Source organism: Pomacea canaliculata, linkage group LG2 (genome assembly GCF_003073045.1).
Source record: "Pomacea canaliculata isolate SZHN2017 linkage group LG2, ASM307304v1, whole genome shotgun sequence".
Lineage (NCBI taxonomy): Eukaryota > Metazoa > Mollusca > Gastropoda > Architaenioglossa > Ampullariidae > Pomacea > Pomacea canaliculata.
The window spans coordinates 13,340,779-13,353,478 of NC_037591.1; the positions used below are offsets into that span (position 1 = coordinate 13,340,779).

General features: G+C 37.1%; 1 protein-coding gene across 2 annotated transcripts; it reads right to left on the minus strand.

Annotated features, from left to right (window-relative positions):
• Positions 1–274: 274 nt before the first annotated feature.
• LOC112556101 (GTP-binding protein Rheb-like) lies at positions 275–10,738 on the minus strand. Of its 2 annotated transcripts, none has more exons than XM_025224773.1 (8): positions 10,683–10,738; positions 9,067–9,138; positions 7,903–7,970; positions 7,200–7,282; positions 6,865–6,921; positions 6,504–6,551; positions 4,245–4,326; positions 275–3,478 (listed from the first exon to the last, which is right to left on the minus strand). In XM_025224773.1, the coding sequence occupies exons 1-8, from the start codon at positions 10,705–10,707 to the stop codon at positions 3,386–3,388; spliced, it is 528 nt and encodes a 175-aa protein (XP_025080558.1). In that variant the 5' UTR covers positions 10,708–10,738; the 3' UTR covers positions 275–3,385. The 2 variants fall into 2 exon arrangements, with proteins under 2 accessions (XP_025080558.1, XP_025080557.1); XM_025224772.1 differs by lacking the exon at positions 10,683–10,738 and adding an exon at positions 10,128–10,316.
• Between the last annotated feature and the right edge of the window lie 1,962 nt (positions 10,739–12,700).

Consider the following 12,700-nt stretch of genomic DNA (forward strand, 5'->3'; position numbering starts at 1 on the left):
TGTACCTGCCAATTTTTGCCTTGTGCCAAAAAATATCAAGGGGAAAAAAATCACATATAGACTGACCACTATTTTCTCCCTCTCACACATGCTGACACTGTGCAATTAACCATAATTACAGAAGATGAAATCTTCTTAATGGCTTTTCATATGACTCAAGTACATGTGAATGTTATTTCATACAAAGGTTTCTAGAGAGACAACTGTCATACATTTAAAGACAAACAAGAGGATAGGGGAATATTCATACCACACAAAACATCTGGTACCATTCTTGCTGTGGAAAAAATATTTTAACTGGAGATATAAGGAACAAAAGCAACACAAGTAGGAAGCCATCACCTGAGTCTCATAATGATGAGGCGAGGAGACAAAGAAATAAAAACCCTCAACATTTTCATCTTGGTCTACATCAGGAGAAAACCAAGATGGGATTATACTGATTTAAGATGACAGCAAAATGGAAAGAATTTTTTTTTAAAACATCAGACACCACAAATGTATTTTCATATCCAGAGAACTACTATGAGTGCAGATGACAGCTCTGAGAACTATTTCCTTTTAACCTTCCCTTACACGGACCTGCATTGCTAAACACTTGTGATTAACAAGTTCGCATAATAATGGCTTAAATGCACCTCAATCACACTTCCAGTAACCAGATCATGAAATATTTTTTAAAAAAACTGCTCACAGGCACCCTTGAACCCATCTTAGTTGTAATCATGCTTTCTTTGATCGGCACACCCACCTCCCAAAACAAAATGATCAAAATTTGCTCTCAAAGTTTGTCCTTCAGATCCATAGTTCAAGAGATGCATCAAACACAAAAGTTGACAAACAGAATCAATCCTTACTTGTGGGCTGTTATTTCTTAGAATTTCAGAATAATCTATTATTCATCTATCGGTAATTTCTCAGAGCTTGGGACAAAAATAAAGACTTTGATTGGCTTGCTCTCTCTTTCTCTCACACATACACACATACTCTCTCTGGTCTCATGTCTCTGACTTTTTATTTTTTTAGTGCCTTTTTCCACTGCACCCACTTACAGGTGGTCCATAATGGGTTGTCTCCCTGCTACATTGTGACATACATCTCCTGGTCCAAAACAAATATTATATATTGCCATCAGGACACATTACATGTTATTTTATGCTCTTTGTACTTCTAAAGAGCTTAAGTGTTCTGTGTAAAGATTCATCACCTTCAAACAGAAGATGTACACATTTTTGCATCATCTTTTACATGAAAACAATTGTAAATGAGACTGAATTCATAGCTGAATCACAAAGAATTTAAAAATAAATATGTACAGAAACAAATTATTTAAACACAAAAATATTGCAGCAGTTAAGGCTTAATGAAAGTGCCTCTTGGCCATTTTGCAATTTCCCAATGGAGATTTGAACAAAGAGAGCAGCAAACTAAAGAAAATGAAATGATAAGACACAGATATGAAGAAATGATGTCTCATTAACTGTCTAAATTAACTAGACCACCACAATCATTTTGACTGTAACTTGAAAGAGATGTATTATGCTCATGTAATACCCAGAACTAAGTGAGGGAATGGGAAAAAATATAGTAATTTTTAATTCAAATATAACAATTTTAAATCAGGTTCTTCTAAAATTGTGGATAACTTCAGGTCACTTACAAACTTTGTTTGAGATGATTTAATAGTCATTATTCTACGAGCAAATAAAGTAATCACAGAAAGTAAATTTTAGCAACAAACTGATTGCTAAGGTATACACAGAAATAAAATGGTGATTTTGTGAAAAGATGTATGAACGTAAAGGGAATTCAAACCACAGTAAAACAGAGCAGTATAAAAGAAAACCAAACAAAAAGGATTTTACAAATGTTAAAAAACAGGAATAATTATTTTATAAAAACCAAAATATGCATAAACATGTTTCCCTCAGATGGTTGCTAGTCCACTTTCTCATAAATCCATCATTTTTTAATGGCATACCCTTTCTTTGTCTAATCAGTTAAGTATATCGGTGGTCAGACAACAGTTAGCTAGCAAGGATCTTGTTCCTGCAGGTAGTACCTTCTGTTGTAGCATTGTCGCTATCATCAGACACTGTAACACAACTGTTCTCTTCAAACTGCTCAAAAATCAAGAATGATAACTGTCAAGAAAGCAGCATACAAAAATTCTCACCAAGACTGCATCTGTGATTAAAATGTCAAAAATAATTTTTCAATGGACTGATGTCATTTATAAAAATGATTAAAATATTGCTTGACGCTTAATTATACGACAAAGGGAGCAGCTGCTAGAATCGCTGAAAATATCATTTCATAGCAGTAAGATCTGGGAACTCTCTTTATGAACATTCCCTTAGACTTGATAAACCTCCAACTTCCTGAAGCCACTTTATCTGACAGCTTGTCCTGGTTGTCCAGCCTTACCTTTATTATTATACTGCTATTGTTAACACTGAGACCAAATATTGAACTTTTTCAAGAGGTGAACTCAAACATTAAAAAATATCCTAGGTCATCATCAAGCACGAGAACCATTCTTAAGACAATTTAAAGGAACACAATGTCTGTGAAGATCAGTTGCCCCAGTAATTTTGCTACTCTACACATTGATTTTCAGAAACCTATCGCCAGATAGCTCTTTTGGGTGCTGTTCCATGTTGTGAAATCGTTTAGTTTCAAGATATGGCATTATAACAACAAAACAGAATTTTTTGCTACTTACCCCATGCTCATTCATGTTTTCCTTTTTGAGAATTATACAACAATCTACCTGTAGAACCTTTCCACTGATGACAACAAAAATTCTTTCACCCATTCTTACACAAAATTCAAGTAACTCTTATTAAAATTCTACTGATATATTTTAACCTTTGTTTTAATTAAATCCCAATCTACAACAAGTCCTTCAGCCTCTGTAGATTAATCTTTCACTGTGTAATGATCACCATCATTAGAGCTGTGTTTATTATCACACTCTCAAACCTCTAATTCTAGCAAACACATATGCCAAAAATAACGATACACTTAATTAAAAAAAAAAATCAATAAAATTTAAAGCACAATGTTTGGCAATGATACATTATACTTTCTAAATTGTTACATTCTGTAGCTCAACATTTCGAGAAGCATGTATGAGACGTAAAACAAACATAATGATGATTTGCCCAAATGAATGGAAAACATCACGTAAGGGGGAAAAGTCTGAGCTAGTAATAACAGTGCACATCATAAGGTCTCCTTGAAAGGTCAACAGAAACATTACATGGCTCTGCACAGATATGTGGACAAGCAGAGGAGTGGGTGGGTCCTGTGGGCCTTTGTCCGACATTTTTATTCAACAAAAACTTGTGGGTTGTAGAGTAATAACAGAAAAATTCTGTGCTCAAGACAAACTGCAGCTGGTTTTGGTTTGTGTCCCGCCATTTTCTTGCTGAGATATGCATTGCACAACCTTCTCAAATATCTCCCTGACTGACTGCAACAGTGAAAGAGGATGAATGGGAAATAAAAACAGGTAGTACAACCCCTTTCTTTGAGTACTTACCATATGACATGACCAGGTGGAGCTCCACCTACTTGCTACCAAAGTCCAGCTGTCCACTCCTGATTGCTCAAAGTTGACCAATGAACAGAGAGAATGCACGCAACCAACTCACACCCACCCCCCCCACCTCAATCCTGCCCCACCTAGCCAGTTGAGTTCACTTGCACTCATCTGTCCTCAGACCAGGAACGGCAAATGCCATAGAACATGACAGGCAGCTGAGCAGGCCACTTTGTCATGCCAAAGGCAATACAAAGCTTCTCCGTAACACCGCCAAAAAATATTTAGCTGAAAACATAACTGACCTGGTCTAAACAAGGCAAACAAAAAAAAAAATTGGAGAAGGGAACTCATTGGCTACATGGGGCAGGATGGGGGGTGGCTGGTTTGAGTTTGTGCTCCCTATTCAAAAGTCACCTATGACCAGTTGAGAGAGGATCAATGGAATTTGGTAGCTAGAAAACACCACAATCATGTCATCTAGTAAAATGTGCAATTTATTTTTTTTTATTTGAAAACATCTTGTTATTTACTGAAAGATTCAAAAAACATTAAATTTCTATCCATTTATCTGGGACAAAAAAAAAATTTGCAACCATTCATTGCTGCTGTTGGGAAGATGTGGTATACGAAAACAAATTCTAGTATATGAACTTTCAATGATGAGGTTTAAAGTGTAACATTAAGCTATACTTACAGAATTTTCTTTGGCTGAGGCCTCAATGAATGGAGCTTTCCAGGAGTCGGCCAACTTTTTGCCATCCTCATAAGACACAACTCTGGCAAAATATAATCTATTACGTCACTTTGGCCATTTTGACCAAAAATGTATACTTTGATGGTGATGATAATAAGGATGATAGTAGACAACTTTGGTGATGATTATCCAAATATTTGTTGATAAAGCAAACATCCATAGTTTCCATCAAAACTGTTACGAGATTTGAGGTACTTCAGTCGCAAATCCAAAATACAAAGAATGTGTACTAGCATGCCATTCATGTGGGACATATATTTTTTTACATTTTTAAAAAAATCAGACAGATTAGCAAATTTAGCATGGCTCTTGTCACTTGTAATGAACAAATGTATGATTAATAATATAATAAATGCAAAATTTGTAAAGCACTCCTAAGGAGCATGCTCTTAGCGCTTAAGAACAAGAACGAAACATGGACAAAATACGAGGGACAGGAAAACAAATAGCATATGAACTATAAAAGAATTAATAACTGCACTAAACAAAGGATAAAATCAAATACAGAAAACACAAAGAAGAACCAAATAACAAGAACAAGAGCTGAGAGTAAAATGAGGAGGTGGGGGCGAGAATTGGTGTTTTACGAAGAGCCAGCAGCTAAGGCTATATCACGGCAAGGCAGCCTGCCCTGTAAACAGATGGCACATGCAGAGAAAGAACAGCTTGCCCAAGACCAGAGCTGAACCCAGGACAGCCAACCCTCACTGTATTGGTGACAGGCGCTAATCGTTGCGCCACTGAGAGTAACATGACAAAGAGGAACCAAATAACAAGAACAAGAGCTGAGAGTAACATGATATAGCAAAAGGAAGGGTGTGAAAAAGGACTAGCATTATGGGAAAGGTTTTTAGGAGTAATGTTTATGGAAGTGCATTTTCAGTGCACGTTTAAAGGATTCAATAATGGGTAGGTGGCGGATATGGAAAGGAAGAGAGTTCTATTGTTTCAGTGCACAATAACTAAAAATCATGTGGCCATATGTTGTTGTTTTGGTGACAAGAAGAGTAAGGAGACGATCATCAGATGAGGAGCAGAGCTGTCTAGCTGGGACATAAAGAAAGAGCAGTTCAGAGAAATAATCAGGGCAGGTGCCAGCAAAAGATATTAAAACACAGCACGGACAGTTTGTACTGGATGCCAGAATGGATGGGAAGCCAGTGTAGAAAATGAAGGAGAAGGGTGGCGTGGTTCCGTTTCCTAGCTCTAAGCACCAGACGTGCAATTTAGTTCTGTACTTTCTGGAGTTTATGAAGAAGGTATTCAGTGCAGCCAGCAAGCAAAGAGTAGCAGTAATCAAGTCTGGATGAAACAAATGCACAGACAAGAGTGTTGGTAGCACTTGTAGACAGTATATGACGGATGGCGATGATCTTGCATAGTTCATAATAGGCAGACTGATAGACAGCTGTAACTTGTTTAGCAAGAGTCATGTCTGCAGTGATAATGAATCCCAGATTCCTGATGGAGGATGCAAAGGTGATGTTGGTTTCACCCACCTTGATGTGATTTGGCAGACAAATGAGTAAAGATGAATTTCTTCTTCTTGAAAATAGGAGGGCTTCCATTTAATCCTCAATGACCTTAAGTTTGTTTGACACCATCCAGTCTTTGACTTCATTAACACAGACTTCTATGGTGCTGGTAGCAGAGTGAGACTCAGCCAGTGGAGTAGAGCAGTACAATTGCGTATCATCAGCATATGATTGATGATAAACATTGTGAGACTAGATGCAAGATGAAAGTGGTTTCATATACAGATTGAACAGAACTGAGGAGAGTACTGAGCCTTGAGGGACGCCACAAGAAAGTGGAGTAGGGCGAGATGTTTGACCATTAACAAACGCAGTCCTATCAGTGAGATAGAAGTTGAAGTGCAGGTCCAGAAATCCCATAGAGGGTGTATAGTCTATGAAGGAGCAGAGAATGGTCGATGGTGTCGAATGCAGCAGAAAGGTCCAGTAGAGTTATAGCAAAAACATTACCTCTGTCAAAGGCAAATAATGTCGGTGGTCACTTTAATTAGTTTCAGTACTGTGAAAAGGTCTATATGCTGACTGAGCATGGAGGATGAGCTGGTGCTACCCAATCAAATGTAACTTATATACATGATTGAAGTGTTGCAGTTTTAAACTTACAGTTATTCCAGTGGACTAAGAATAAATGCTAGAAAGGAGCCTGCCCTACTACTTGGCTTACCTCTCCATGCGGAGATCTGTCTTGTTTGCAACCAAAACAACAGGTACACTAAAGAAGAAAAAAATGCACACAGAACAGCTAATTAGTTTTTATAGTTAGAGTCACACTACGATGCACTGAAGTCCAATAAAATATTTCTACAATTGCAAATTGATATTGTACATTTGATTTTATGATTTAAATAAAGCAAAGCATATTTTATTTCTTTAGAAATGACAAGCTTCTGCTGTCACTAGTGTATTTTCACTATTTAAAAAACTTTTACAAAAATGTTTATGCAGATACTGGTTTTGGCATTTTGTAAGATTCATTTACAGGTGCAAGACCCACATTTTTTGCAAGCTAGTGGAATTATACTTACTCCATTTGCCCTTTCATGTCTAATAGCCTCTGGTATACAAACTTTGCCACACTGAAGCTGTAAAATAAAAATATTTAAAGAAAACATGGCAAATCCAATAGCTTACACTCAAAACACTGCAGTATATTTTAAATTTTTTTCGTACATTATACACAAAATAAACATGAGTAAAGAGATATGGCATACCTTTACACAAGCATTTATGTTTTAAATACCTGTGTCAGTACCTTTAAAAGATTTCTCTTTGGTTTCTTCTTACTCTGGATCCATGCAGAACTGAAAAAAATTAACACAGACTAGTTCCTTCCCACTAATATGGATATAGTAGGTCTTACCTTTTCTCCGAGTTGACAGAGTATACTAAGACATATCCATTGATGTTCATAAAATATGACTGTGGTATGATTGAATACTCATCCTGAAATGAGAATGGGTTCTTATCACATTTAGCAAGTATCACAAATCAATACAGCAGTACTTACCACAAAAGGAAGAACTTAAAATGGGAAAGGAGCATTAACATTTATGTTTCAAATAAAAGTTTGTGAAATGGTTTCATGCAGGTGCTTCACAGCTATGATTCAGGACTAAATGATGATCTACGTTTGAGCACATGTGAGTGCAGCCAAGCATACCTTACAATATTGAATGTATCTGAGTGCGCAATCCTAATATGCCTGCTTATATACATGAACACACAGCATCCATGCATGCAGACACACAAGCCAGCATACAAGACTTATGGGGTGTGTATGTGTTTGATATATATATATCAGGGCTTCTGCTAAGGCTAAATTCTTTGGGGTCCCAGGGACCCCTTCTTCAGATTTTTAAGGGGTCCCCATTCTTTGCCCAAATTTGAAGGGGACCCCATTGACGAAAATTGAAGGGGTCCTCCGAACTTTTAATGCGTACTGTACGCAATTTTTTGTGTAAGCAGAAGCCCTGTATATGTATAACATACTATATACATGCACAGATCAAATCTCTCTCAAAAAACACACACACACTATTTTCCTAATTTGCTTTGTGGCATACCTGTCCTGCAGTGTCAACTACCTGAAGGTGGTATTCCTGCCCTCCAAGTTTAAGGGACTTGTGGAATGCTAAAAAAAAATCATCAAACAATTTGCAACATAGATTTAGAGGATGACCACACGATTTTCTACCTCCCCTTCCCTGCCCAAACTCCTTAGTTACTATTTTCTCCTGTAACACCCATAAAAAATACACCTCTTGATGAGTGGCAATTCTATACCTTATTTCTTTACAAACTTTTATGAAAAATATGCATCAGGTTTTTATCATGGAAGATAATTTTGGTTCTTAGACAGATTAACTCAGGTAAGCATTTTGAAGCCTTTTCCTCTTTACATCAACATCTGCAAAATAAAAATCTTTCTGTAGCAGACTTCCTCTAAATTTTATCAAATTTTCTTTTGTATGCTGATTTTTTTTATTACACTTGGAAGCAAATTTTCCAGTTGAGTGAGAGTAACAGCAAAACTAAGAATTCAGATTTTTACAAGATTTTCAGTCTGTGAAAAGAATGCTAACCTTGAATTTTAAATATTATATAAATAAAAAAGGAAATCTGAATAGATTTCCTTCTCTCATTTTACAAGCAGACAAAAATAAAAGAAATACAAGGAAAACATAATGTATTGCAGACTTTCCAACAAGAAAAGGCCCAAACAAAGCCCACTACTTTTGAAAATGTTTATAGTAATCCCTCACCTATCGTGGGAATTATTTCCAGACACCCCTCAATAGGTGAAAATCCATGAAGTAGCAGTATTATATTTATTTTATTATTTATATTTATTTTAAAGTTTTATAAGCCTTTCCCACTCTCTTAACCCCTTTCCCACACTCTTATAAACACTTCATATGAATTTTCATTTTGTACAGTACAGTATTCACCAGCTGATGAAATAACTGTGCATACTGTATTTTATTTTGATTTAATATTCTTTTAATATGTTTGAATTAACATATACATATTTTTTTTTCATTTTAAATTTTTTAGGCAAAAATATTAAAATCATAAATATCGTATAAATACTTAGATACTGCAAAATCCCATGATACTGCGCAAACTTTGCGATATGGAATTAGAAAAACGTGATATAATGAAGCTGCAATAAGTGAACCACGATATAATGAGATATTACTGTATTTAGTCAATGTAGTAATACTTACTGTTCTCTATTGTTGGCTCATAGTTATCCACAAAATGGTTTTCTACAAATTGTATGATCAAGGAAGATTTTCCTGTAACAAATTAATAAAAAAAAAAAAAAAAGAAAAATCAAGCAGGTGATGGTACCAACTAGTTTATTTAGCTTTGTGATGACCTGACGTAAGTTTATTAGAATTTAATAAAAATGCTGTTGATGTGTTAATGTTATGTAATATTAGTTTTTCCTCAAAAGTTGTTAATTACGACAGTTACTGGATGAGAAAATGAGAGGTAAGGGTTGGAGGGAAGGGAGTGTGGTCGGGTCGAAGGTGGGAAATTATATGCCAAGCCAGCAACTAAGGCTATATCATGGCAAAGCTGCCAGCCTTGTAAAAAGATGCCACATGCTGCAAAAGAACAGCATGCCTGAGATGAGAGCTGAACCCAGGACAACCAATCCTCACTGTATTGGCGATAGACACTAACAGTTGTACCACTGGACTCAGAAGAGGGAAGGGAATGAATGAGAGCGAGAAGATATGTGTGTATATATATACATACATGTATACATGTGTATGCTTTTGCCTTAGTACTAGATACTGAAAAAATAAGTAGATCAGACTGTATAATTAGTTTTAGTGTGTACTAGCACTTAATTCCTATCTCACACACACACACACAAATCATAATGTGACAATATGAGAAAATTATGCAATATTCATGCATTTTTTAACTTGAAGTTTCTTTTTGTTCAGTTTTATCATAAAAGCATCGGTCTGTGAAATCCCATAAATATTTTAAAGTGTACTTATTAACCTCTTCTTTGTTTATCTTTTTACATATTGCAACGCTGACTATATACGACTGTCTTTCTACACACTAAAATTTATCCCGTATTTCGCAATTCAAATTTTTCAATTGCATCTTTTCATATTATGATTGACATGAAAGCAATGACTATTAATCACCAAGCATCTATAATTATAACGATCTCTAGAAATTCTGTCAAATGATTCGCATATCGCTATTGAAACTAAGAACGATAAGTGGAAAAGACACAATGTGCTCACGACTGACATACCAACTGATCTGAAACCCATAAATGCAATCTTCCTTTGCTTAGGTGGTGCTGACATTGTGGTTTCCAAAATAATAATCACGGTTCAAAATAACATACGTTCTTCTTCGGAGATTTCGTGAGGAAATTCTACTCAGTGATGGGTAACCTGTTTTCCACAACCCCATATGAAGGGAAGTAATACATAAATGAAATAGCTTCCCTTTACAATTTTTTTTTTTTTTTAATCCCACGGTTTCTGTTGTAGATATCATGACACAGAAAGATTACAAGAATATAAAAGTTGTAAACATTTTACAATTCTTGGTTTTTACAGCTCTTGGTTTTGCTGAATATCACACTGCCCAAAGCCAAAATCGCTACAGGATCAAGAGTATATTATTTTTAAAAAAATAATGTCCGCCTGTAGCTGTCTATTTGTATAAGCTGATAATTGTGTATGTTCAACTATGTTCAAATGTCAGATTAGTCATTTTCGATTTCCCGTACGCCGAAAGCTACGTACGTTTTGTGAAAGATTAATGTAGACTTTATAACCGTATGTCGGTGCAAACTTACTACTCGAGGGGGCGTGCGACACCATGCTGATACAGGGTGGAGATACAGTCAAATCTCCCTACTATGCCACCCCTCTACTATGCCACTCTCGGTATTATGCCACTTTTGCTGGGTCCAGACTATAAATTCAATGTAAAAAAAAAATTTACTATGCCACCCCTACTCTCGCTACTATGCCACTTTTTTGTGACTGTTAAAAGACACAAGTTGTAAAATTCCGCACAGTGCTCGATTATTATACTGTATGGTATACTGTAACATCGCTGTTAGTGGGGATGGAACATAGCACGCACACAGGGAGGGTGGAGGCTGGCAATGTGGGGGGGGGGGTGTCGCTGGCCGGGTGACAGCCACGTGACAGAGGGAAGGTGTGAGGGAGTCGACTAGCGACAGGATGCAGGTGCGCGGATGTGGTTGGGAGGGGTGGAGGATGAAGAGGTGAGGGGGAGAATGAGAGGAGACAGCTAGCGAGGCCGACGATTCTTGAGAGCTTTGGACCAGACTTGGGCAAAGGACTCCTGTCTCTGACCGGTCCGCCCGCCAGTATATATACTATACATACAGTATTGGGTAAAACTGAGTTAACTATATTAGTCCGGCCCTCTAAAACCATCCCAATTTCTCATGCGGCCCCTTGGGAAAATTAATTGCCCACCCCTGCTTTGGACTGACGGGTAACTTGAGCAAATAAAGCCGTTTTTACGAACCCTCTCTACTATGCCACTCTCGCTACTATGCCACTTTTGCTCGGTCCCGGTAGGTGGCATAGTAGGGAGATTTGACTGTACATAATTTCAGGTTGAACAGGTGCTGTGTCCACGAACTTGTATTGCTGGACTGCTGGCATGCTGTGTCATGACCTTTGTTGACCAGTTGAGGTGTCTGGTACGATAACCTTGAACAGAGGGGAGTGTAGTGTGAAGTGTGTATGCATGCTGTTAATGAACAGAGTGATAGAGATGATTATATAAGTCATTAATTTTCTATTAATACCTTCCTCATTTCTGAATTTTGTATAAAATGCAACAGTGGACAGAGCTAGGAGGGCGCAGGTATTTAACCTGTAAACCAGGGATGGGCAATTAAGTTTGCTTTTCGCAGGCTGGTCTCAAAATTCTCAGCTATGCGCGGCGGTCCGGTTAAAAAAACCCAGGTCAAATGACCACACAACAAACATATAGTGATAATATGGACATCATGATATAATAAGTACATATATAGTAGCGTTCACTTAGCGAATTTATTTATTTTGTAAAGTGATACTGTTTTAATTCGCTCCCAATAAAACATTAAAACCATCCTTTCCTTTAAAGACCCCGGCAGTGTTATATGTGTTATATCTTTGTACTTGTCTACGTTAGAGTGTTACGGACTGCCGATTTCTAATGCTGCTGTACTCGATGAATAAAACTTCACTCAAATTAACTTAGGCTGAATTTAAAAAAAAAAAAAACAAATAAGAAAACGAGCGTACTTCTCATTTTGGCAGACTATAGCCGGTCGAAAGACATCCAGCCCGAGGGCCGTATATAGTTTGCCCACCCCTGCTCAGCCCTCTATTGAGATCATGATTTATCACATCGTGACTTTGACAGCGGGAGAAAAAGAAGCGTTATTTCGGCTGACTTTGGACAAACAGCAAAACACGTGTCTTTAGCAGCATAATGTTCAGTGACTGTAACTATATAGTCAATCATGCATGGAGAAGAGTTGAATCTGAGGAATTTTTGCAATTAAGAAAGGATTGGAGGGGACTGATCTCTATATCCTTAATTTTGGTCTCGCCTGATATATCTTTTTCTGTCACTGGACTTCGTCTTGATGTGTTTTAAGTCATTCCTGCCGCTGGATGTGATGTCCTCTTCCATCCCGGACGCATACGTTTCTTTTGACCGGGAGACACGTACGTACGGCGTCGACAAATAAAAGTTCATGGCAGGGACAATTAATTTAGTTATTTAGAGACTTGCTCGACAAGAAGCCAAGGTCAACCCTTTTGGCAGGAAGAGAGTATTCGA